The sequence below is a fragment of the Cylas formicarius genome, unplaced genomic scaffold (assembly GCF_029955315.1).
Source record: "Cylas formicarius isolate icCylForm1 unplaced genomic scaffold, icCylForm1.1 PGA_scaffold_5__7_contigs__length_24384050, whole genome shotgun sequence".
Lineage (NCBI taxonomy): Eukaryota > Metazoa > Arthropoda > Insecta > Coleoptera > Brentidae > Cylas > Cylas formicarius.
The window spans coordinates 21,361,057-21,384,222 of NW_026844341.1; the positions used below are offsets into that span (position 1 = coordinate 21,361,057).

The window sequence follows — 23,166 nt, forward strand, 5'->3', positions numbered from 1 at the left end:
GCTATATACAAAAAACAAGAGACTTTTTTTAGCTCCATTCAGAAGTAAAATCAGCTGTTTGCAACAACATCGCCTCAAATTGTAAAAAAATCTGTTTAGTGCTGTCAGTATTGAAATAAATTTGGGTGAAATGTAATATGGAATTCTATTAAAAATAAAATATGAATCGGAAAAAAAAGACGTTCAATTTCGTTAAAAGTTAAACTACCCATTTTAAAATACATCGAAAGTGGTAAGAACATAAAGGACATTTGTAACTAATATAAAATTGCTAAATCTACAATAAGTATAGTGAAAAAAAAAATTTAGACTAATGAAAATAACAAAATGTAATGAAATCGTAGACACAGGGTTATCTGGGTCTTAGAGTAGTTCCAAATGAAATGATAAAATTAAAGGCACTCGAAGAAAACAGAAAAATAAAAACAAAAATTATATTGCTAAATATGACTTTTTGCCTGGACAAACATCCACTGAAGAAAAATGCTAAAGAAAAACGCAATAATTGTAGCATAATCATCCTCTACAAAAAGTAGTAAAAACAGAGACGAAGACAATTTATCTGATGTATTGCGATAAAAATGTCGTACATTCGCAAATTGCCAAAAACTTGTCAACAATTTTTTATCAATCACACTTACAATTGGTGTAATTTTTTTGTACAAAATTAAAGATAGAGTATATATAATATTATCTCTACTTGTACTACTTATACTATACTATACTACCAATATTTTGTAGGGTTAATGATGATATATTTTTAGATGCTTTTCTATGGTAATATAGAAAATTTTATAATAAAATAAAATGATATAGAAAATTTTCTAGCAAATTGTGGTAGTTGCGACGATTATATTGTAAACACAGCTTTCCAAAAGTTTGTAAATAATTCATCCATATTGTAGAATTTTTAATTTTTGTAGCAATTAACGCTAAATTAAGCTAATTTAGTAAGCTAAAGAAAGCCTAGCTTTCTTTAGCTTACTAAATCTTAGCAATATTGTAACGATTTTAAATAATAGTTAGAGATTTCAACAATTTTTTATATGTCCATGAGACCGCCCGTTTTAACGAATACCAAATTTGTTTTTGTTTTCCATTCATAGTGGATATAAAGGATTTTCAAGTTCTCGGAGGTTTGACATTTTGCAGTTCACGCTGTATCACAAAAAGCAAAAATTTGGCAACGTTGCAAGTACATTTTAAATGGGTGCAAAAATGCAGCTTCTTTGTTTCTAATTTGTACCGACCAAATAGATTTTACCGTTTTGATAGATTTTAATGTAACATTTGGCTAAAACTTTTTATGTTTCCACATCTTAATAAATTAAAATAAAAAATTAAATATCTATTTTTGTATTTATTATTACTTATTAATACAAAAGTATCAAAAAATATTACCTTAAATTACCTTGGAGCTTTTGAACAACTCACAGTTAATTACAAAATAAAACGTATAACAAGAATGAACTAACAAAACATGTTTTTAAATATGTTTACAGAAGCAACAGAAAAATTTATCAAAAAGTAATAAAAAATAAAAAATTAAATATCTATTTTTGTATTTATTATTACTTATTAATACAAAAGTATAAAAAAATATTACCTTAAATTACCTTGGAGCTTTTGAACTGATTATTTACTACTTTGTTCCGTTCAAACTCTCAGCTTTCTCTCAATTTTCTTTTTTCCGCGAGGTCTATTAAGGCTTGGCAGTCTAAAAATCGATTGAGTTTAAGGATTCATTTTACTGAACGTACTTAGGCGAAATAAACTTAATCTTTCTAAACAAACCCTTTAAATATCGACAAAAAAAAAGTATTTTCCTTCAGTTATAATTCGGTATCTTACCAGATTAACACCCGCAGGCGAGACAACTTAAGGTGGCTTTTGCCTGTAGTGTTTTCAATTGTAGTATATTACTGACCTCACGAGACTCAATAAATGCTTCTGGTTGATGCTACAGTTTTCTTCCATCGATGCTCAAATGCCTGATATAAATACATTCGAACAGCCAATTTAAAATGGCGCCATCTTGCATTAACCACATGTTTTGTCTCCACTGCAAGGGTACCTCTTTCAGCAAATATAGTAGTTCCTGTGTATGTCTTAGCAGATGGGACGTTTCTATTGACATAAGCCTCTTTATAAAGCCGTCGTGCTTGATCTGCATTTCCATTTGCTCTTCCGTAGCAAAAATGGATATTGAGATATTCAGTATTTGAATATTACTGATGGGCCATCACAGTAGCAATTGCTATTTTAATAGAAACTAATTTTTAACGTATTGTGACAATGACTTTTTCCTACTCCCGTCTGTAAAATATCTAATTACACACCGATCTAGCGTGCGGGAAGCGTCAGTTTACCACTTCAGTTTCGTTTCCCACGAATCCGAGCCACTTCGGACATTTCCGGAATTTTACCGCACGGGTTTGGAAGCAGTCGGTTATTTTCGGAGATTTTGCCTCACGCTTTGAATTTTGACGTTTGACATTTCTGACGGTCGTGTTGTTTTGCGAAAATGTACCCAAAACTTAACGGTCGTAGAAAAAGTACAGTATGCAACACGATCGGTAAACTTTTGAAGCCCCTTTTTTATTAAATTTAAATTAAAATAAACTCTTGAGTCAAATGCCGTTTACCGCACTTGTGCAAAATACTTCAAAGTCCTGTCCGGTAAAATTACATTTACAGGTAAAATTTGAGCCGAGAATAAAAAATCGATTTGTGGCTAAACGATAACACTTTTCGACTTAAAACAAGAGCAACAATTTTTGAGGATTTGCGATTCTGCTTAAGGCAATCTGTTCTGTTAAATAAATAAAACGCAGTTAAAATAAAAACGAAGTTCTAGGTAAAGTGCCCTCTAGTGACATTTTTCTGAAACACTTTTGTAACGATGCCTTTTACTAAATCAAGGCTGCCTGTAAAGTGTCAGCTTATTCCGCTGAAAATTAAGCACACTTCGTTAAAAATACAATCAAACAGTGAATTTTGAAAAGCTATAACTCGAACTCAATTTCCGAACACCTTGTATATGCAGTAAAATTAAATATGACAAAAAACAACAATTTTTGTATTAAACAATGTAGGAAATATGTTTAAATAAATCTTTTTTTTTCTTAAAAATGGGTTCCTTTTCATTTAATTTAAAAAGAAGAAATAACCGCTAGAAAAGAATGTAGGTTTCCTTAAAGGGCGTCAAATAATTGAAGTTATTTTTCCCTATCACCGTTTAGCCTCTGTATTGCTTCGGTTTGTTAAGTGAATCATCTAAGTTGTCGTCTTCCTCATCGGTAATTTTCTTTTCACCGCCTCACGTAATGGCTATACGTCGATCCGGGGAAGTCGAGAATTGCAAACGCTTTGCGGGACGTTATTGTGTCTACGGAAGCAAAGAACCCGTCAGTTTGTTGTTTTTTGTCACGTAAAACGGTCGCTTGAATGGGGTTGTTTGCCTATATAGTGGGGTTCGTGAGAGAATTCGGATTCACGGCCCGCCAATCGCTGGAGGTGCGCGTAGTCCTCTTCTTTCGAACAATGTTGCCGTGAGGAAACATATTAAGCCTATTTCGGAATAAAGTACACCGTGTGCCAAATAAAACGACCCACTATACGATCTGGAAACCCATAACAGAAACAAAGTTTCATACAAAAGTTTCTTGGACTCTCCTGAAGATTGACAATATTATAATTTTGTTGATACAGGGTGTCCCAGGAGTGGCCCCTCTCCCCGATATCATCTTTGTTATTTTAAATGTAACAAATTGAGAAATTCCTATTCGCATTTTGCACAGTTTAGGCAGAAATTGAGGTTATGTGTTTTTTTTTATATATTTTGATTGCCCCATATAAAATTGTGTCGTGACACAGGTAACCACAGACTAAGCACATGATGCACTACTCAAGCGGTTTGACAGATGCGCCTTTGCTTATACAGGGTGTCCCAAATAGGATGCCTTTTTGGCTAATTATAAAACACCATATATTTTTATTCAGATATCAATTTTAGGACAAAAAAAGTAAGTTTTTAATTTATCTTATATTTAAATTTTATTTAGTTTGTGAGATATTCGAGATTTAAGATAAGACCCGTATAAATTCTTGTTGAATTTAAAGCTGTCCACATTAATTCACTTGTTCGCAATATTAGGGCAAAGGCATGATACTACTTCTTAAAGATATAATCCTCCAGATATACGAATAAAACCTATTGCTAACAATTTAATAAAACTTCAGAATTCATATTTAAAGGAATATTTAGTAGTTAATTATCTAACTAATCAAGGTAGCAAATTTCTACAAAAAAAAGTTAGTAAAAAGGTCAATTCGGTGCATAAAGTTTAGTTAAGAATGTTCCTCTTAAAATGCTCGTTTCATCTGACATCTAAACAACAAAGAAATATTAAATATTTAAAAATGTAGTTGGCTATGACATCTGTTTGTTTTCTTGTTTTCCACATTTTTATTTAAAAAGTTCATAGTTGTCAAGTTATTTGTTAATATCCATTTTATTTGTATTTTTAATAAGTTATAGTTTTTTGCTTAACCTATAAACTGTAATTATTTATTTTTGTTATTAGGTATTTTCAATGAAACTAGATAATGTTTTTTTAAATCTGTTAAAGTGTGCAGTATAGAGTCGAATTTTTTCAAAATTTCGACTTATTAATAGACACTCTCTATTGTTAGCAATAGGTTTTATTCATATATCTGTAGTACAGTAAAAAAACTGCAATAATAATAATAATACAATCATTGAAATTAAATTAATGACTCCGCAAATCGATAATTACAATTTAACGAATTCAAAGTGTTAATAATTATATATTGGGTATAAATACAATACTAAAAAATAACGTTAGGTTAATAAATTATTTCTGAAACGCTTCAAAAAACTAAAATAAAATTTAGACTACAAATATCTTGGTGGTTTAATTTAATTTTTCAATTTCTTTTAACAATTTGTCATAATAAAAGTTTGCTTACAGTTAAAAAAATACTGTCTTTGAAGTTATTTGACGTTTTAACAATTAATGCAGAAACGACTATGAAGTAGAAATTATTTTGAACTTAAATTTTGTCTAATTATATATGGCCGTTGTCTTTAATTTCTTCACCGCTCTCAAGAACAAACGCAAAAAAAAAACAAAATGTGCATTTTCGAAAGAAACGCCACATTCTTAGCATTGGCGCCTCCTACATAAAAGAAAATATTACTTCCTGAACTTTGAGGAGTGTGATGTGAAAATTGACTTGAGGCTGCGGAATATGACAAAAGTTTTCCTTATTTAAACTATTTCGGATATTCTAGATTAAACATGAACTGAACTTTGTATTAGGGAAAAAACAATAAACATTTGGAACCATTTTTGGATTGATTTGTATGGTTTACTCAAAAGTCTACAATTTTTTCATTTTTCATTTTTAATTAATATTTAATAATTTTATGATATCCCACTTTGGAAATAAAACTGAATTTATATTTAATCGAGTAAAGTAGACGCATACATTTAAAAGCAGTGTCCAAATTTAGTTAGGTTACGTTTTGTGTTTGGATAATTTTGACCATATCAAACAAAAATCCAATTTTTCATTTTTCTCAATTTTTATGGCGCTTTTTCGAAATTTTCCAAATATCCTTTGGAGGGGCTGCATGGTCCACGTGCCCCTTCAGAAAAAACCCCGTATGTCGTTATTTTAAAGAACACTATATTTACACTAATATTTAGTGACCTCAGTGAAGTGAAGTAAGTAAGTAAGTAATAATATTTATTTAGCGCTTGGCTATTTACATAAGCAAGTAAAATTTGCAGAAACAAAACTATAAACTTCGCAAATACCCCGTAAGTCTCTTCTTGAACACTCTTGGGCAAGGCGCGCCCTTAATATTATCCGGCAGTTCATTAAAATTACAAACACCATCGTAGAATAGAGTTTTCTGTAAATTTGTTGTTTTTACCATAGAAACATTGAAGTGCTGATTGGAACGTATATTATATTGATAAAAGTTTGACCTTTTTTCCAACCATAATTTAAGATAGCCTGGTTGATGATCGTGCGCAATTCCATAAACCAACATTAAACTTGCTCTTCTAATGAACTGCCCGACATTTAGCCAATTTAGCTGGTCTAACATACTCTTTATAGAAGTATATCCATCACAGTTCAGGATGATTCTCATAACCCTATTTTGATGTAATTGTAACTTATTTAAATCTCCTTTTGTACAAGACATAAGCAATGAACAAACATATGAAAAATGAGGCAAATTTATACTATTATACACTAATATCCTAGTCCACTGCGACAATAACCGCGATACACGGTTAAAAATCCCTATTTTCTTACCAATTTTTTTTTGCATAGATATTCAACATGATTACTAAAGCATAATTGTGGATCCAAGATCACCCCTAAATATTTAATTTCGGAAACAAACTCAATTTTATTACCCTGTATATCCACAGAATACCCCGACTTATGACAGCTAACCTTAGAACCGGTAACCATGCACTTGGTCGTAGAAATACTGCATTTCGGTGTTCAGTTTGGTAGCTATTTCTTTGCAATCGTTTCCAGAGACTGAAATAAGCGTGTCATCAGCAAATAAGTTAACAAAGGAGTTTTTTAAAACCTGATGCACATCATTTATATAAATAATACATAATAGCGGGCCCAACACGCTTCCCTGCGGTACACCCACCATTCCTAACATATATATAACATATATTTCCTTGGTTGGGCCTTGCGGAGCGGAGATATCCTATCAAGCGCTCCCTGTCCAATTCCAATAAAATCCACATATATTTTGTTAACATCCGTGGATGTGTAATTCCAATTTTGACCAATAAGTGCTTCCCGTATTTGATTAATATTTTGAGAACTCAGATTTCTAATATAAACATCCTCACTTACTAGTGTCTTGCTTCGAACTTCCACTTGAACGCCAATAGTTTCGTGGTCACTGATGACAGGAAAGTTTCTCGGGACCTCCTCTACGTTGAAGTCATTTGTGATTATCTGATCGATTAGTGTAGCTGAACTTACGGTAACTCGTATTTCCTTTGTTACTATTTGCTTAAAACCAGTCGAATTAACAACGGACTGAAGTTTTTTTTTATAATCGATATTTAAATCTCCCAAAAAATATGTCCTTTGTCAATTGGTCAATTAATTTTTCTACAAGATAATCTAAGAACTCTTTGACATATCCATTCGGTGATCTATATAGTGATAATATTAACATCGACTCCCTCCCAAAGAGGACTATTGCATCAACTGCCCAGTAGCTGTAGTCCACTGCGTCTTTAAAGCAAGGTTTGAAGTTGATACCATTCCTAACGTATGGTATGCTACCACCAGTATGTCTGCTGTTGGAAAATGAAACAATGGCAGTATATCCATCAATATTAAACTCACGCTCCTCGATATCCTCCGTGATATGCGTCTCACTTATACAGACTGCAAGAGGTTGATTGTCCTGCATTATTTCAGTTAACTCGTCTATGTGTGATGCTAGGCCCTGTATATTTATATGCAAAATCAGACCAGAGGGCGCAGAAATGTTCGTAGATCTATTGGTTTTTATACATTGATTGCTATACATAATGTATCCGAGATTTTACCCTTTCTTGCTCTTTTCTGTAGCAAGCACAGTGTTTATCAAACAAAATCGATATTTCGAACCTTCAAAATATCTACAGCAAATTTACAGTTTGTGCATTGTTGAAAATCCGCTCCGCAGTCACCACTCCTGTGATTCCCATTGCACAGAACACATACAATATTTTCTTGGCGACATTTTGCCGCTTTATGCCCAATAAGTGGCTATGCCATTTTCGTAGAAAAGGGACCAATTTTTCGTTCATGCATATACATTTCACCCAGTAACTTGCACTTTGAGTCGTTTTCTTTCTAAACAACGATATCCACACATTTAATTTCTTTTTTGCAGAGGATTGAATGGCACCTGGGCATATTTTGGGAATATATGTATAAATTCTGTTCTTCTCAACATTGTTTTCATAGTTGCTGTGTTATATCTCCAGTAGATCTATGAAAAAAAAAAACATTTAGACATAAAGAAAGAGAAAAAGTCAGCGTTGGTTTAAAAGAAATTTTTGATATTGAAATTTTAATGATAATCTTATAAAATACCCTTATATAAAAAATTAATATTATAAGTAAAGGCACTTGTGGTGGTAAACAGCGGTGTACGCGTATGTAGTGGCTCGGCGTGCATCATTTGCAACATTTTAAAATGACAATTATCGAGAAATTTAAACAAATCACCGATTTATCTCGGCAAACAATGTGTCGAGTCCGTTTTAATCTGTCGTACGTGACTGCCGCACCGATCGGCAAGCACGACGGCTGTATGTGACGCGATAAAAACGATCGTTTTCGCGCTAAGCCGCATAAACGATGCGATTCGTCCGTGCGTTTTGCGGCTGCAACGATCGACGCTCGCCATATAGATATAAAATTTTATTATTTATTTCTTATGGCCAGGGCGCTAAAGTAAAACGACATTGGCGCTTACGTGCCATTTTTTTTAACATTAAATTAACAATAAATGAAAAAATAACAAATAACACAACAATTCAAAATTTTTGAATGATTTAATACACATTTTCTATCTTATTTTTTTTTTACTTAGCCGCTGTGCATAACACAAAACTTAAGAATACATATTTTTATAACAACGAGAATCCCAATTTCGATATAATTTCAATTATTAATGTTTTGTATCGCCTTGTATAGCATAAAACTGAAGATTAACATTTTTAAAACTTATAATACAAACGAGTTCCTTTAGTCACGAGCGTAGCGAGTGTTTAATATACGTTTTTAAATATGGCACATACAATATTTTTTTTGTTTTTATTGGATTGGTTTTGTTTTGTAATGAATATTGTTTATTACATGTTAATAATATTTTCATTCGAAAGCTTAACTAAATTTTTTTGGATTTTTTCAAATATCTCGAACAGTGTATGTGATAAACCCAAACCGTAAATACAAAAATTGTCGCCCTTGACGAGGCCTATAATCCTGTTTGAACCAATTCGCCTTTTTTACGGGTAATGATTTACACTGAAATGGAACAGTTTTCAAGGTTTTTTCAATATTTGTTCATAATTAAAAAACTTTTTACATAATCGAAAAAAGAGTCAAAATTAAAGTTATAGCATCCAATCTTCTGCGTCTTCTGGTTTCGAGAATACAATTTTTGCCTGGAAACCAGAACAACCCAAAAAAAATTTTCAAATATTTTTAAAAAATGCTTGGAGCGACTTGATCGCTATGTTTGTGTCAAGTTTGAAGTCGAAGGATGCAAATTTGGAACGCTTTTCATGTTTCATAGCGATGTACGAAAAACAGACAGAGCAACACGCAATTTCATATTTCAGCAATTCCTTTTTTATAATTTTTTTATAACAAAACCAAACTTTATTTTTCTATGGTAAAACTGATTTGGGATTTGTTAGTCCTCGGTCCTCGATTTTGCGCAGATATGTGTTAATTTCTATGTAGAAAATAATAATAATAATAAGTTTAATAATAATGAACAGCGCAAAGCTAGTTGACAGGATAAAATATCTTGCATACAATATAAAGAAAAAATATATAAAAAGAAATATAACAAATTAATTTTAAAAAAATCTAAACAGAAAGATTTTAGGTAAATATTCTATTGACAAAAAAAGTTTTGCGCAAGATTGATTGATATGATCTTGGAAAGGGAGTTTATTATAAGCTTTTATAGCGTTATAGCTATAGATTAGATTAAATTATGCTTGGGAACAGTGAGTATGACGTGAATGAATATGTGAGCTACGAACTTTCCCAAATAAGTAGATAGTCATGAATTTTGTTTTGATTCTGCGATTTCAATTGGTAGCGTTCCTCCTCAAGGCTCTTAGAAATATGATCAAACTTAAGAACATTATAAAATAATCTGAGACAGGCATTTTGGAGACGCAGAAGGCTGATTTTATTTCTTTGAAATAAGACAGTCCAGCACACAGATTACAATATGAAATATTAGATTGGAATCGGCCCAGCATTATTTACTGATATTTGGTAACATTTACTTTTGCAAATGAAGAAAAAAGGAAAAGAAAGAAAAAAGACCACACAACGCAAAACGGCCGCGATGTCCGAACGTGTGCGGCCGCGTATACGTCAAGACAGTGTGAGAGTGAGAGGGAGAGACGCGTTTAGGGTTACACGTGGAAAATGTTTCACGGAAACGGACGCGTGTAACGTCGTTTGGGACCGTGGCACGTTACTGGGTTCCGGGAACCCTGCCCGGAGAACAAAAACCCGGCGCGGACAAATTTACGCGGCGTTTCGAATCGCCCGCGCGAAAAGAAATCCGCGTGGATGACGACTCCGTGCCGAGTTTTTAATTAAAAGCGCGCGACGTTGCCGCTTCACGCGCCCGTTATTTCGGTTTTCAGCGACGTCAGGATATGATGTATAGTCCATTCGGTAGCAAGAGAGAGTAATAAAACGGTACAACCATAGGCATGCGTTGTGATTTTGAATTTTGCAGGACGGTGCAATGAAAATAAAAATTTAACCGCCAAAAAAGAAACTGTAAGAAAAAAAATCCAAGTTCAGAAGTTGCTTGATTTTGTTATTTCTGGTGTGCTTTCTTCTCTTGCCTTTTTTGTTTCTTTTTATTAGCGCCTGTTTGGATTTGGTCATTTTTAAGAGATAGCGAAGTGGGGAACCCTTGCAATATCTCCAAAAATTTTAAACATAAATACCTTACTGTTACTCTATGGCCATGTATTCTTTCTTGTAGACTGTTATTTCAACCTATTGAGTCATGTGTGTCGCCAGGGTTGGCGAAAATCCTCTTATAATTCGGAACCGGAAGTATTAATGGTTTTCAAAATTGCAATCCGCAGAATTCGGATGAAACTAGTCTTACAAACTTTTTATATTTTATAAAAACTGCGATTCGCCTTGGCCAATGCCAGAGATTACAGAGATCACTGCCAGAAATATTTTTGGTCGTAATATTTATTTTATTTAGAAAGGAGAAAACAGATCAGAAGGAGTAATGAAAGACAAACTCTAGATTAAAACGGACAAAGAAAGAAAAAATGAAGAGCCATCAACAAAGACTGATATTTCAAGTCAGTTGTTGCTGATGAGACCGGAAAAAGAAGACAGATTTTACTGGTATTGTATCAAATACCAGAGAATATGAAAATAGTTCAATATAGGTTAGCGTTACCTTACTTAAGAATGGTTATTCTTTAAATTGATTGTTTGACTTTTTGTGGAAATGTTATTTATTTACGAATAGAGTCCATTTCTACATAAAACTTAGGAAAAATGGACAGTTAAATTACAAACGAAAATTGACAAATTTACTAAGCTACAAAAAAGTTTTATTGAACGCTTCGTCAGATGGATTGTGTCTACACTGATTTCTCAAAGGCGTTTGAGTGGGTGGGTCATGTGCATCTCGTCTATAAGCAAGCTTAGAGCTATGGGCCTGAGGACTGGGCTGGTGCAGTGGATTCAGTGTTTCCTGTCTGTCTGTTTTATGTCTCATGTAAAATTCATATTTTTTCGGGATTCCCCCAAGGTTCTCAGACTGGACCCATCCTTTTTAACTTGTTTATAAATTATATAGTTAGTGTAGTTTCGGAGTCGCAGTGTCTTTTGTTTGCGGATCATTTGAAGATATTCATGAGGGTTGGATCGCGCGAGGATGCTCTGCTCCTTTAGAGGGACGTGAACAGTGTTTGCATGTGGTCTAAGATTAATATTCTTACGTTCAATGTAAAAAAATGCTGTAGTATTAGCTTTACTCGTTCGTTGAGTATGGTTCACAACCGATTGATGAAGTCGAGATCGAGGCCGTCACTAAAATTAAAGACTTGGGTGTTTGCTTTGATTCTAAACTAAGTTTTGCGACACAGTGGTAAACAGGTCTATGCGAATCCTTGGGTTTGTTGTAAACTCCTTTATATATCTTTGGTTCGCTCTAGACTGTGGTACGGTCTTCATATTATCCCTGCCGTATAGATAACATCGAAGCCGTTCAGAAAGAATTATTAAGATCTTTGGCTTCAAAGGCGCATATTAATATCTACAATAGGTATCAGATCAACTTTGGTATAATAACTAAGGCTAACAAAATTGAGTTTATTCACCCATTACTAGAATGCTGAAAGCGTGTAACTGTTTAACGCTTGATCCTTTTACAGGCAGCCTCCTCTCATTTCGTTCTGATGTGTCCCGTTTGAGTGCTAACACTTAATTCTGTTTATTGTTATTGTTATATTTTGTTCTGGTTTCTGGTTGTTATACTACTGCCTTTCTATCTCTTTGCCGTTAATGTACGTAACAGTTTTGTAAATTGGTTAAACCGTAAACAAATAAATAAATACATAAATAAAAGCTAAAATTAAAAGCCTAGACTACAATCTCACATGCTAAAGAGAAGCTATGTTATGTTATGCTTGCTGGAATCTGATTCCTAATATTAGTAGCGAATAAGTCCAAATGTCCTTATTGACCAGCCGGGTCGCCCTTGCGATGAATGTATTACGTCCGTAGTTGGTACTGTGGTACGGTAAAAAAATGTGCTATTTAGGCGAGTTAATCATATTGGTGCCAAAAATCCAATTTTTGACAGAATGGAGGGACAAAAACAGCAACATCAGGTCGCCTTCAGTTTTCAAGGGCCACATCATCGATGTTAGCCAAGTTATAACTTAAAAACTCTATAGCTAAGGAAAGGGTGCTGAACTTGTTCGTTTCGACGAATATGACATTGATAATCAGGATCCCATAGAGATGAAGCATATTCCCAGTGACGCCGTCTTAATAAAGCCCAACGTTTTATAAGCCTTTGAAATTATGTTGGACATATAATTGGTAAAGGTAAAGTCGCTTTTCCAGAGCATGCCAAGTTCTAATGTTAAATAAATATTGTGCTTTAAACTATTACTTTGTTTTTAATTTTATGCAATTTCATGGGCTATCCTTTGATATATTATTTTTTAAGTATAAGGTTATTCGATTTTTCAATTTTCAACTTTGGTTGATGTGTCTACGAAATTTCGATAAATAATTTGTAAACCAATTTGATTGAGGACCGCCTGAAAAACAATGCCCCATCACTCCCGCAAAATAAACAAAACAAAGGCGCCCTTATATGAGGGAAAGCAATTTAATGCCTCCGCCGTCATCAATCTCGGTATCAGGGCACAGAGGCAGCGCATAAAAAATCTTAATCCCCGGTAGCTGTGCCTGGCCGCGTAGACTTCTATTTCACGTATTCAAAGAATCACGTACCAAGGGCCACCAGAAGCTAATATTCTGACCCTTTACGGCATTTATAGAACCCCAGTCATTTTTTTTAGGCATTGGCAATTTGTACATGAAATTCCCCACCAGGTGAAGCTTGACTAACAAGTCAAACAAGAGAGCAATAAGCAATTGATTTTAATATAATTTATCAAAAAAACTATTTACACATCTTCTGGATTCCTCCTGCATCGGTTCTTCAGAAGTCGACCTGGCTGACGTTTCGCCAATCATCTTGCTGGTTCCTTCAGAGCTTAATTAAAACTGGTTTGCATTATCTGTGCCCAGTCAAACTTAAAATGCAAAAATTAACAGAGACCTTATCACCCAAAAGCAAAATATAATATAGGTATCCCATTTTTTAGCAAATATTACTTTTAGTTTTCAATTAATCATAACCAATAAATATTTGGTTAGTTTTGGTTAGTTTTGGTTAGTTTGACTATCTCAGAGCACACCACTTTTATAGTTTGTTATACATAGTAGATTATTTGCTTTTAGGTTTCCCTATACTTATTACCTTAAAAATTTTGAAAGATGCCGCAATATTTTCAACACTTCGACAATTGTAAGTATGGTAAACAAAGTACGACCCCGGTGAAGTGCGATGCATTGCGATGCGGTTTACTTGTTCTTTCACGTTTCCTTCTAGTTGGCATTGATTTTATCAAAGTGTGACATATTTTTGTTTTTATTTACGTCAAAGGAGTACTGTGATAAGGTTTCGGTGTTTTGAGATTTATAGTACTATGTTAGGAAGGAACTGGTGCATTTTTCGTTTGCCATTCGACTTGATAGAACAACTCTATTTGCTTCCTTTGTTTGACCTCACTAAGATCATCGCAAATGAATTCATGTTACGGGCCCTGTGCCCATTTCTCCTTCCCTAATTGCTAGAGTACCGTGCGTAAGCCTACATCATTTTTTTTTAATTGAACACCCTGTTTTCCGGATTTCCCACAAAATCCAGAAACTTAACTTGCTAAAAATTGACAGTACTTTCAAGTACTTGTTGGTTTTCCAAATTAATAGCACCTCCAATCCGTCCTACTTACGAGCTAAATAACTATTTCGTAATGTTCGATCAGTAGCTTTAAGGCACCCCTGCAGACTCTTACCGCCACGATATCGTTTATCTTATCTGTTGTAATTTTTAATTGATTCAATACAATCACATTTAATTAAGTTCTTTAAAAAATATTTCAGGTTAGAACTGATAACTTCTCATATAATTTGATTTTCAATGTTATTCTTTTTATTTCTACTTTTAATAATTTTCCATTGTTCCATATCACTATCACATTTTTCTATTATACTATATTTAACTTATCAATGTAATTATAACTTCAATTTAGTTTTCAATTTAAACATTTAAGAGGTTAAGTGGAGTGGCTTTTGCTAGACTTCGCCTCTTCTCTACGGTATATTTGTATATAACAATATACAACAATAAAGGCAATTTATTATTATTATTATTATATGTGTTAATACCATATCTTACTCCGATTAGATTGATGTAACATGCTTTATATTTGAGTCCACTCGTTTTTGGCAAAAATTGGATATTTTTACATAATTTCAAAGAGTGACCTGACTGACAAATGAAAATATGTTTATGTTTAACATATTAGTAAACAACGTTGATGGTTGAATTATTGTCATTAAGGTTAAAATGGTTTTTCGCCAATTTGGCATCCGTGAAAGGGGTGATATGCTTGAAGTATACTTTCTGAATAATAAAAGTGCAGCCGCAGTACGTCGTCAGTATGTTAGACATTCTTCAGAGCGCCGTGCTCCTTCAAGACAGATATTTCCAATTCTGGCAAAGAAATTTGCAGAAAACGGTTGTTTTAAATGAAGAAAATAAGGCACAGATATCAGGATTCTATGAAGCACATCCAGTTTCCTGTATTATTATTATGTTATCAATCCACTCACTTTTGAAAGAATTTAAATTTCGTAAAACTCAAAAACTATGTCGAAAGCAATGTCAAAACAGGACGCAGTTTTGTTTGGAGTTTTTAAATAGACATAATGAGAATAATAATTTTTTGAAAAACGTTTTATGTACTGATAAAAGTTAGTTCACTACAAGAAAGGGTTGTAGTAGTAAATTATCCTAGACAAATACACGAAATAAGGGTTAAAGTCTGTTCATAGATATGAAAAAGTGACTAATATGGCCGAACAGGTCCGTATTTTGCTTAGAAATTAATTATTTGGGGTTTATGTATGTATTTATGTTTAAATCTAAAATGAAATTACAAATTATTTTTATTACCTACCAATTACATTTTATTACATACATACATTCATTACATACCAATCAATTAATTTGTCTGTGGTGTCATAGATGGGCATATTTTGGGTCCGATATTTATTGATCAAAAGTTAACCGGAGATCGTTATTTGCAACTCTTAGAGCACCAAATAGAACAGTATACCTTAGGCCGAGAAACGTTAAATTATTTTTTACTTTAGTGTGTTTTGCCATTTTTAGTGTTTTTGTTCTACTTTAATTTGTAAATAATTATTGTTGTAGCAGCCAGTCATGGCACTCTTTGAAATTAGAGAAAAAATTCCTATTTTCGCCGATTTGTCAAAAACGAGTTGACTAAAATATTAAAAATATAAAATAAATAAATATAAAACATATGATGTAGGCTTATATGTCAGAAAAGTGATAGTGTCTTTTGTTTACCTTGATATTTGTAAAAACAAAAAAGTTTCAGCCAATTAAAACGTTAAAAAAATTGAACGCACGGTACATATTTTGCAAAAAACTCTTTTGTTTCGTTTTTCCAACACGAACGTCGTCATCAAGGGGCGTCAACCGCCGATCGCGATCAATGGAAAACCGACTGCCAATACAAACTATACGCACCTCTACCCTATTCACGCACCTGCAATCGTCCCCGATAATAGTTCCTATTCGTTCGGTGATAAAGCTAGGACGAGTTACCTGGACCACTTCCCAGAGTTCGGAAATTCCCGCCGATAAGGCACCCCACCGTAGAAGGCGGGATGGGTACGAAAAACATGGTAGGTTACCGTTCCGGTACAGTTTTTGCGCGAGTACCGACAGGTGAACGTAACAAGTGCGCGGAAACTTTAAATGACGTACTTAAAATACGAGATGAAGTTTGCCAAAAACAGCAACGGCAATGGGATGAAAAAAAGTACGATTTTTTGCGCATCCGAAGTTAAACTGGAGTAGATTGAACGTAATTTTACCGGTTGCAGCGACTTCGATCTGCCCCAGGGGTGCCATGAAGGAGAAGAGCAAAAACGCGGCCCGAAGTAGACGGGAAAAGGAGAACGCGGAGTTTATAGAGCTGGGGAAGATGCTTCCCCTACCAGCAGCGGTGACCACTCAATTGGATAAGGCCTCCGTCATCAGGCTCACCACGTCGTATCTGAAGATGCGCCATGTGTTTCCCGATGGTAAGTTTGTGGCCAGACCCCGATGCCGATTTCACTCCGTGTGATGATTATAATCCCAAACGACGTTAGGCGGATTGTGTTCAATCATAAAAAGAAGATACATTCTCCATAAATATAAGCTGTCATTTGCTAATGGCGGCTGCTTTTTATCACATCCTTTGTTGTTTTCCTAAAGGTATTGTGTATGTATCGTGCGGTTTAAAAAAATAGCTTTGATTTTGAACTTTGTACTTCATTACGTTGCAACAAAGGTGACAGATTTCTGATATGTTGCTGGTGCGATGTGCGAGGTTAGCGCCAAAGAGTGTATTGAAGTTAAGAGGGATTATAGTGAAAAATAATAAAAAATTCAATTGTTCCTCTAGTTTTTTTCTTTCATATTTAGGCCGGGAAATTTTGGCGCTGCCCTCGTATATACAAGCATTTGCTGTTTTTTAAGTAGGTATACTCTGTCTTGTTTTGGCTTTGGTTTTGAATTGTGTATGTGATTTTGTAGGTTGTTCCACAACAAAAGTAAAAGGTTTCTGACATGCTGCTGTTCTATGTCCATATTAGGTATCAAAAATAGTTGTTTGTTGTTGTGCTGCGCAAGTAGATATGCTCTGGCTTGTAACCTGTAAATAAAATTACAGCAACCCCAATTGCAATTGGGAAAATTGAACCAAATCCAACCAAAAAATCAACCAAATATTTTTTATTATATCCTTTGATGTTTTTCTAAAAGTTTTTGTACTCTAAATTTTGAAAGAAGGTTTGGTTTTAATTTTTTTAAATGATTTTGCAGGTTATTTCACATTTCAATTGCAATCGAGGTAAAAGGTTACTGATATGCTGCTGGTATATGTCTATATAGATGTCAATAATGCTTTTTAAGTTGGTGAACTTTGGCTTGCCGGAAACGTCCGGAGTGACTCGGATCCGTGGGAAATGAAATTGACGTGGTAAAATGACACTTTTCACAGGCTAGATTGGTATACAATAAGGTATTTTACAGAAGAGAGTAAAAAAATAAAATTAAAGCAACGCTCCACTTGCAATTGAAAAAATTGAAACAAGTCAATTATCAATCAAAAAGTTTTTGTATTATAAATTTGGAAAAAAGCCTTGCCTTTATTTGTTTTTAATTATTTTGTAGGTTATTTCACATTCCAATTGCAATAAAGGTAAACGATTTCTGATATGTTGCTGTTATGTGTATATAGGTATCAATCATGTTTTTTCAGTTGGCGTACTTTGGTTTGCTGGTTTTTTGCGATATGTAAATAAAAGACCTTCGTTTGATACGCATCACTTCAAAGGACCTCGGTCTTCTTCTTTTAAAGAGATCCCCTCATATAAAATAATTTATTCCGAAGGGACCCCCATCAAACCGTAATCTCGATAAGCGAACCCGAAATAAAATAATTATCAAGACGAATTTTCACGCGCTTTTATTATCAATAGACATTCGGGTGACGCCTAAATTAGGTTTGTCAATACAGCGAAGCGATGGACGATCACTTATCGCGATCTCGGGCCCCCTTTTCAATCCCTCAGATCTAATCATTTGTGGGAATGTTATGCAAAACGGCGTCTTTGGCCGAACACGACGGATCTGTCGATGTGGTGTTGTGTTTGGCCTCTGGGGGTAATTATTTGCGTGAATTTACCTGCAAATCGGAAAAACCCGCAATCCCGAGTTGCAGATGACGCACCATCGGCCGTTTGAAGCTCGACCGGGTGGGTGTTTTCAAGACTTTTAAAATAAGAAATTTCATCTTTACCTTCGATGGACTTTAAAAAAGAAAATATAATAATAAAGAAAAATAACACAACAGAGAAATCACCTTGATGAGGAGCTCATGATAGTATAATCTTTATTTAGCATTATGCTACATAAAAAATACAAATTCTAAATATAAAATATAAAATTCGAAACGACGACAGATTCGCATGAATGTTTGGAGCGAAAGTCCGACTGGCTAGGCACTAAAATATTGTTCACGTCACAATAGCTTTGCTGTTTCACCACAACCTCAAGAACCTTGTCATAAACTGGAACGGTATTAATTGGTCTAAACTCTTGACATACCTTGGTGTTCGGAACCTTCTGTACTCCACTCGTAAGGGAGGTGTTCACAATGTCTGACGCTGACCCTTAATCCGAAGAAATTTATAAAAATTAATCATAAGGGCAAGGGTTATAATTATTTAACAATTAAATTTCAAGTGGGAAAAACAAAACATGATAAAAAATTGGGACTACATATACGTATTACATTTTATTTATAGCAAGTTTTTTGAGTAAAGGAAACAAGGTTTAACAGCACGGCAGGAAAGTCATTTCTGTGTTCGTGGACACTGAAAACCATAATTAATTTGTCTGGTAGATGTAAACACAAGCGCAGTAGTACTAGTATCCGCTTCGTCTGCAGGATTGGGGGACGCGTGGGGAGCTTCGCCCGTGTCCCCTAACCCCCGGGAGTCCCTGCTGAAGGAGGTGGGGTGGTACCTGATGCAGAGCCTCGACGGTTTCATCTTCGTCGTCGGCCAAGACGGCAAGATCATGTACATATCGGAAACGGCGTCGGTCCACCTGGGTCTTTCGCAAGTAATAGTTTTTAATTATTTATTTTGGCAGTGTTTGTTGTATAGCGGCCGTCACACTAACAAGAACTACTTCAAAAATATTAATTAGTCTTAGGATTTATTATTATTTCGTTCATAATCTTCGGTTTGAAAAAGATATCAAGATGAGGTATCACACATACCATTTTGCTATTTTGCTGCAATGTTTGTTAATTTATATAATTTATATATTCCTACTGTTTATACAGTAATGAACGGTCTTTCAATAAAAACTAAAGTTTTTTTCGACGCTGATTCCATCTGTATCAACGGCGACGCTGTAAGACACTCCGTTCCGAGATATGTTTCTTTGCCAAGCCCTTCCGAAAAATTCGATTTCGTCCATTTTTCGGAAGCAACAAGAGTGTTTTTTTAATTAATTGATAATTAATTTAAATTTATAAATAATGCTTATTTTTTTAAACGGTAATGTATCCTTTTTTTTGTATGAGTGGGATTCGGTAGGACTAACTGTATTATTATTTTTATGTTAGAATTCCTTACTATAGGTTTTTGATGTATTTGTGATCAAGGTGTTTTTAAAGTAGAATACTCGTTTGAACACCTGGTATTTACTAAAATGTAAAATGCAAAATATAAAACTATCGAGTTTTTAGACTAACGGAAAAAGAAATGTCCGCAGAGAGTGTTAAATGCCAACTGCCCTATCTTTCCTCTTGCGTCCTTAGCGCGCCCGACGTAACTCGACACCCACTTGATAAAACCTCCATATCGGTTTTTTTTCGCAGGTCGATTTCGTCGAGTCTTACGAATATTGTCCATAACATTCGGCCCTTCCTGACCCATAGAGTGTCCTCACTCTGCGTGTGTGATCTAAAAGGAGAAAAAGCCATCTAAGCCAACGAAATATATGTTTTTTTTTCAAAAATCATTTCACAATCAACAGCAAATCTGGATACAGGTTCTCCGGCAAAATTATACGACCTAGAGGAATTTACCTCATGTAAAATAAAAAACCAATAAACCATAAGCAAAAACAGTAAATAGGGGAAAAACAAAAAAACAATATTATGAAAAATCGCAAAATAGGGGACAAAACAAAGTTTTTAATTGTGGGCCCACGCTATCTAGAGTCTTGGAACGCAGTACCATCTGAAATAATACCAGGTTTTGTTTTCACCCTATTTCAGTATCCAGGCCAGCCAATTCCTCATCTAGCTACTGGAAATATGAGATTTCCAGGACGTAGTACCATCTGAAATAATGCCAGGCTTTATCGCCCTATTTCAGTATCCAGGCCAGGCCATCCCCTCATATTTCCAGTTACTTAACCTAAGCTCACCTTAAGTAACGTTTCATACTAAAATTGTATCCATGGTTTCATATTGTCGATGCCAGCCACACTCAAGTACGGTGTCCTTGATCGTGTCATCCCAGGAATGTCTGTAACCTCATATCGGTCACACCCCAGTACGTTCGAAACCCTGAAAGGACCTCGCCACTTTGGCATCTACTTCTGACTGGCCCCCGTTGCTGGACTAGACGTGATTTTCAATAAAACCAAGTCTCCCTGTTGAAACCTCTTTGGTGCGCACCGCTTCAAATCAAACTGCTCCTTTTGGCGAGCCTGATATTTGGGATAATTATCTCACACTTTTTGACGTAACTTTGACACGTCTATATCGTCCTTAACTAGCGGAGGGTACAACGCAACTTGTCCAGAGACACGACACCCGAGTAAAACTTCACTCGGAGCCGCCCCTGGTGCTTTATTTACTGTTCCATTTAAACCTAACCGAATGTTCGGTACATTGTCATCCCAGCTGTCATCTTCTAAGTTCGCACCCATGGTCGATAAGGAATCCAAAATTGTACGATTGTACCGCTCGACTTGTCCGTTTCCTCGAGGAAGACCCACCGCATTTAGGTAGTGAGCAATTCCGCGTATGTTACAAAACTTTTTAAATCTTTGTGAAATAAATGACGTTCCTCGGTCGCTAATTATTCTCTTAGGAGACCCAAAGAACTTAATCATGCTCGATAACGATTTACCCTCCTGCTGATGAGAACTCTGCTCACTCGTAGACGCAACTGCCAAAGGCGGGGTGTAGCTCCTGCTTTGGGCGGATGATTGACGTCGTTGGATTGCATACACATCACGATCACCACTTCGCGAACGGCTACGAGCACTAGGGGTTATGGGTCGGTCCCTCCGCCGGTCACTAATTGCGCGATGACGATGCATTGTTTTACTCAGGTGTGAGCAGACACGGAGTTGTTATCCCACTCCTGATGTAATAAAGGTGTTTTCAAAGTAGAATAGTCGTTTGAACACTTAGGATTTATTAAAATGTAGAATACAAAATATAAAACTATCGAGTTTTTAGACTAACGGAAAAAGAAATGTCTGCAGAGAGTGTTAAATGCTAACTGCCCCATCTTTCCTCTTGGGTCCTTAGCGCGCCCGACGTAACTCGACACCCACTTGATAAAACCTCCATATCGGTTTTTTTCCCAGGTCGAATTCGTCGAGTCTTACGAATATTGTCGATAACATATTGTATGAAACAAACGAGTAAGTAAACATTTCGCGTTTTTCCAGTTTTCCCAAACGGTCTCCCCACATCGATCGACCAAATTAAAACCGCAGACAGCAAGTTGCCGTCCCACTAATACATATTCGTGTGTTTAGAACCAAAACGGCCGCGTCAACGTTTCGTTATTTATGCCCATCATAAAAATCTCGCCGCTTGTTTAACGAGCAGTAAATTTTTTTTTATTTAAATAAACACAAAACAAAAACGCGCGGCAATAAACCAAAACCAACGACAAACTTATAAACGACCTCAATTTGTTTTAATTTTACGATCAAGCGGCGTCGACGCGCGCCCGCTGGTGTTCCCCGAGGTCCCGTCCCGGGGCCCCTTCTTCGCCGCACCTATTGACGTTTGTCTCCTTGCAGGTGGAACTGACGGGCAACAGTATTTACGAATACATCCACCCCGCCGACCACGACGAGATGACGGCGGTACTGGCGCCGCCGCTTTCGCTTCCGGGGGCGGCGATACACGATTACGAAATCGAGCGTGCGTTTTTCCTGAGGATGAAGTGCGTGTTGGCGAAACGAAACGCCGGCCTTACCAACGGAGGCTACAAGGTAAGTGGCGAACTTCTAAAAAGTGCATGGGTAAATTAACATATAAATTAATTTTTGGAGTCACAAAAAAAACAGAATTGGTTAATGTTTATATATATAATAAAACAAAAAATCTACCAAGAACACGATAATACTTGGAAGAATACCCTAAGATAAATTGGTTTTCAAAAATTGAATACAAGAACAGGCGACATATTATCACTATCACCCCGATGAGAACAGGACATTGCCTCACCAACTTACACCTTTTCGAAACATTGATTACGGAAAATCTTTTGTGTGAATTTTTTGAATGCCCTATCAATAATATCCCTGGATATGATACATATATTATATGCCTATAGCAAAAACTGCAGAAATTTTGATGACATTTCTAAACCTCGACCTGATTAAGTTGCGAAAAATAAAGCATTCCTTTCCCGCCCCATATATGTAACACTAAGATAAACCTCAGATTAAGATTATAAAAAAAAGAAGAAATTTTTTGAAAAAGAAGAAAAGAGGAGGAAAAACTTTCTCGTAAAAAAAAGACAGGCATAACCGCAAGATTGCTCCATCTAACGAGCTGGGGACTGCTACGTACTGTAACATAACTTTTCAAAAAAAATTCCACAGGCTACTGTAATGCAAATCCCCCGGATTTCTCCATA

The 23,166-nt window shown here is 35.2% G+C and overlaps 1 protein-coding gene across 2 annotated transcripts in view; it reads left to right on the plus strand.

Annotated features, from left to right (window-relative positions):
- Positions 1-23,166, plus strand: part of LOC132701885 (single-minded homolog 1) — a 62,290-nt gene that overhangs the window by 28,804 nt on the left and 10,320 nt on the right. Inside the window, exons 1-4 of one of the 2 annotated variants that reach the window (XM_060670139.1) lie at positions 16,418-16,526; positions 16,591-16,791; positions 19,206-19,381; positions 22,322-22,516. In XM_060670139.1, coding sequence (XP_060526122.1) covers positions 16,463-16,526; positions 16,591-16,791; positions 19,206-19,381; positions 22,322-22,516 — 636 coding nt within the window. In that variant the 5' untranslated portion in view covers positions 16,418-16,462. Of the gene's footprint in view, positions 1-16,417; positions 16,527-16,590; positions 16,792-19,205; positions 19,382-22,321; positions 22,517-23,166 lie in introns of those variants that run through there. The other variant, XM_060670140.1, reaches the window with a different exon arrangement.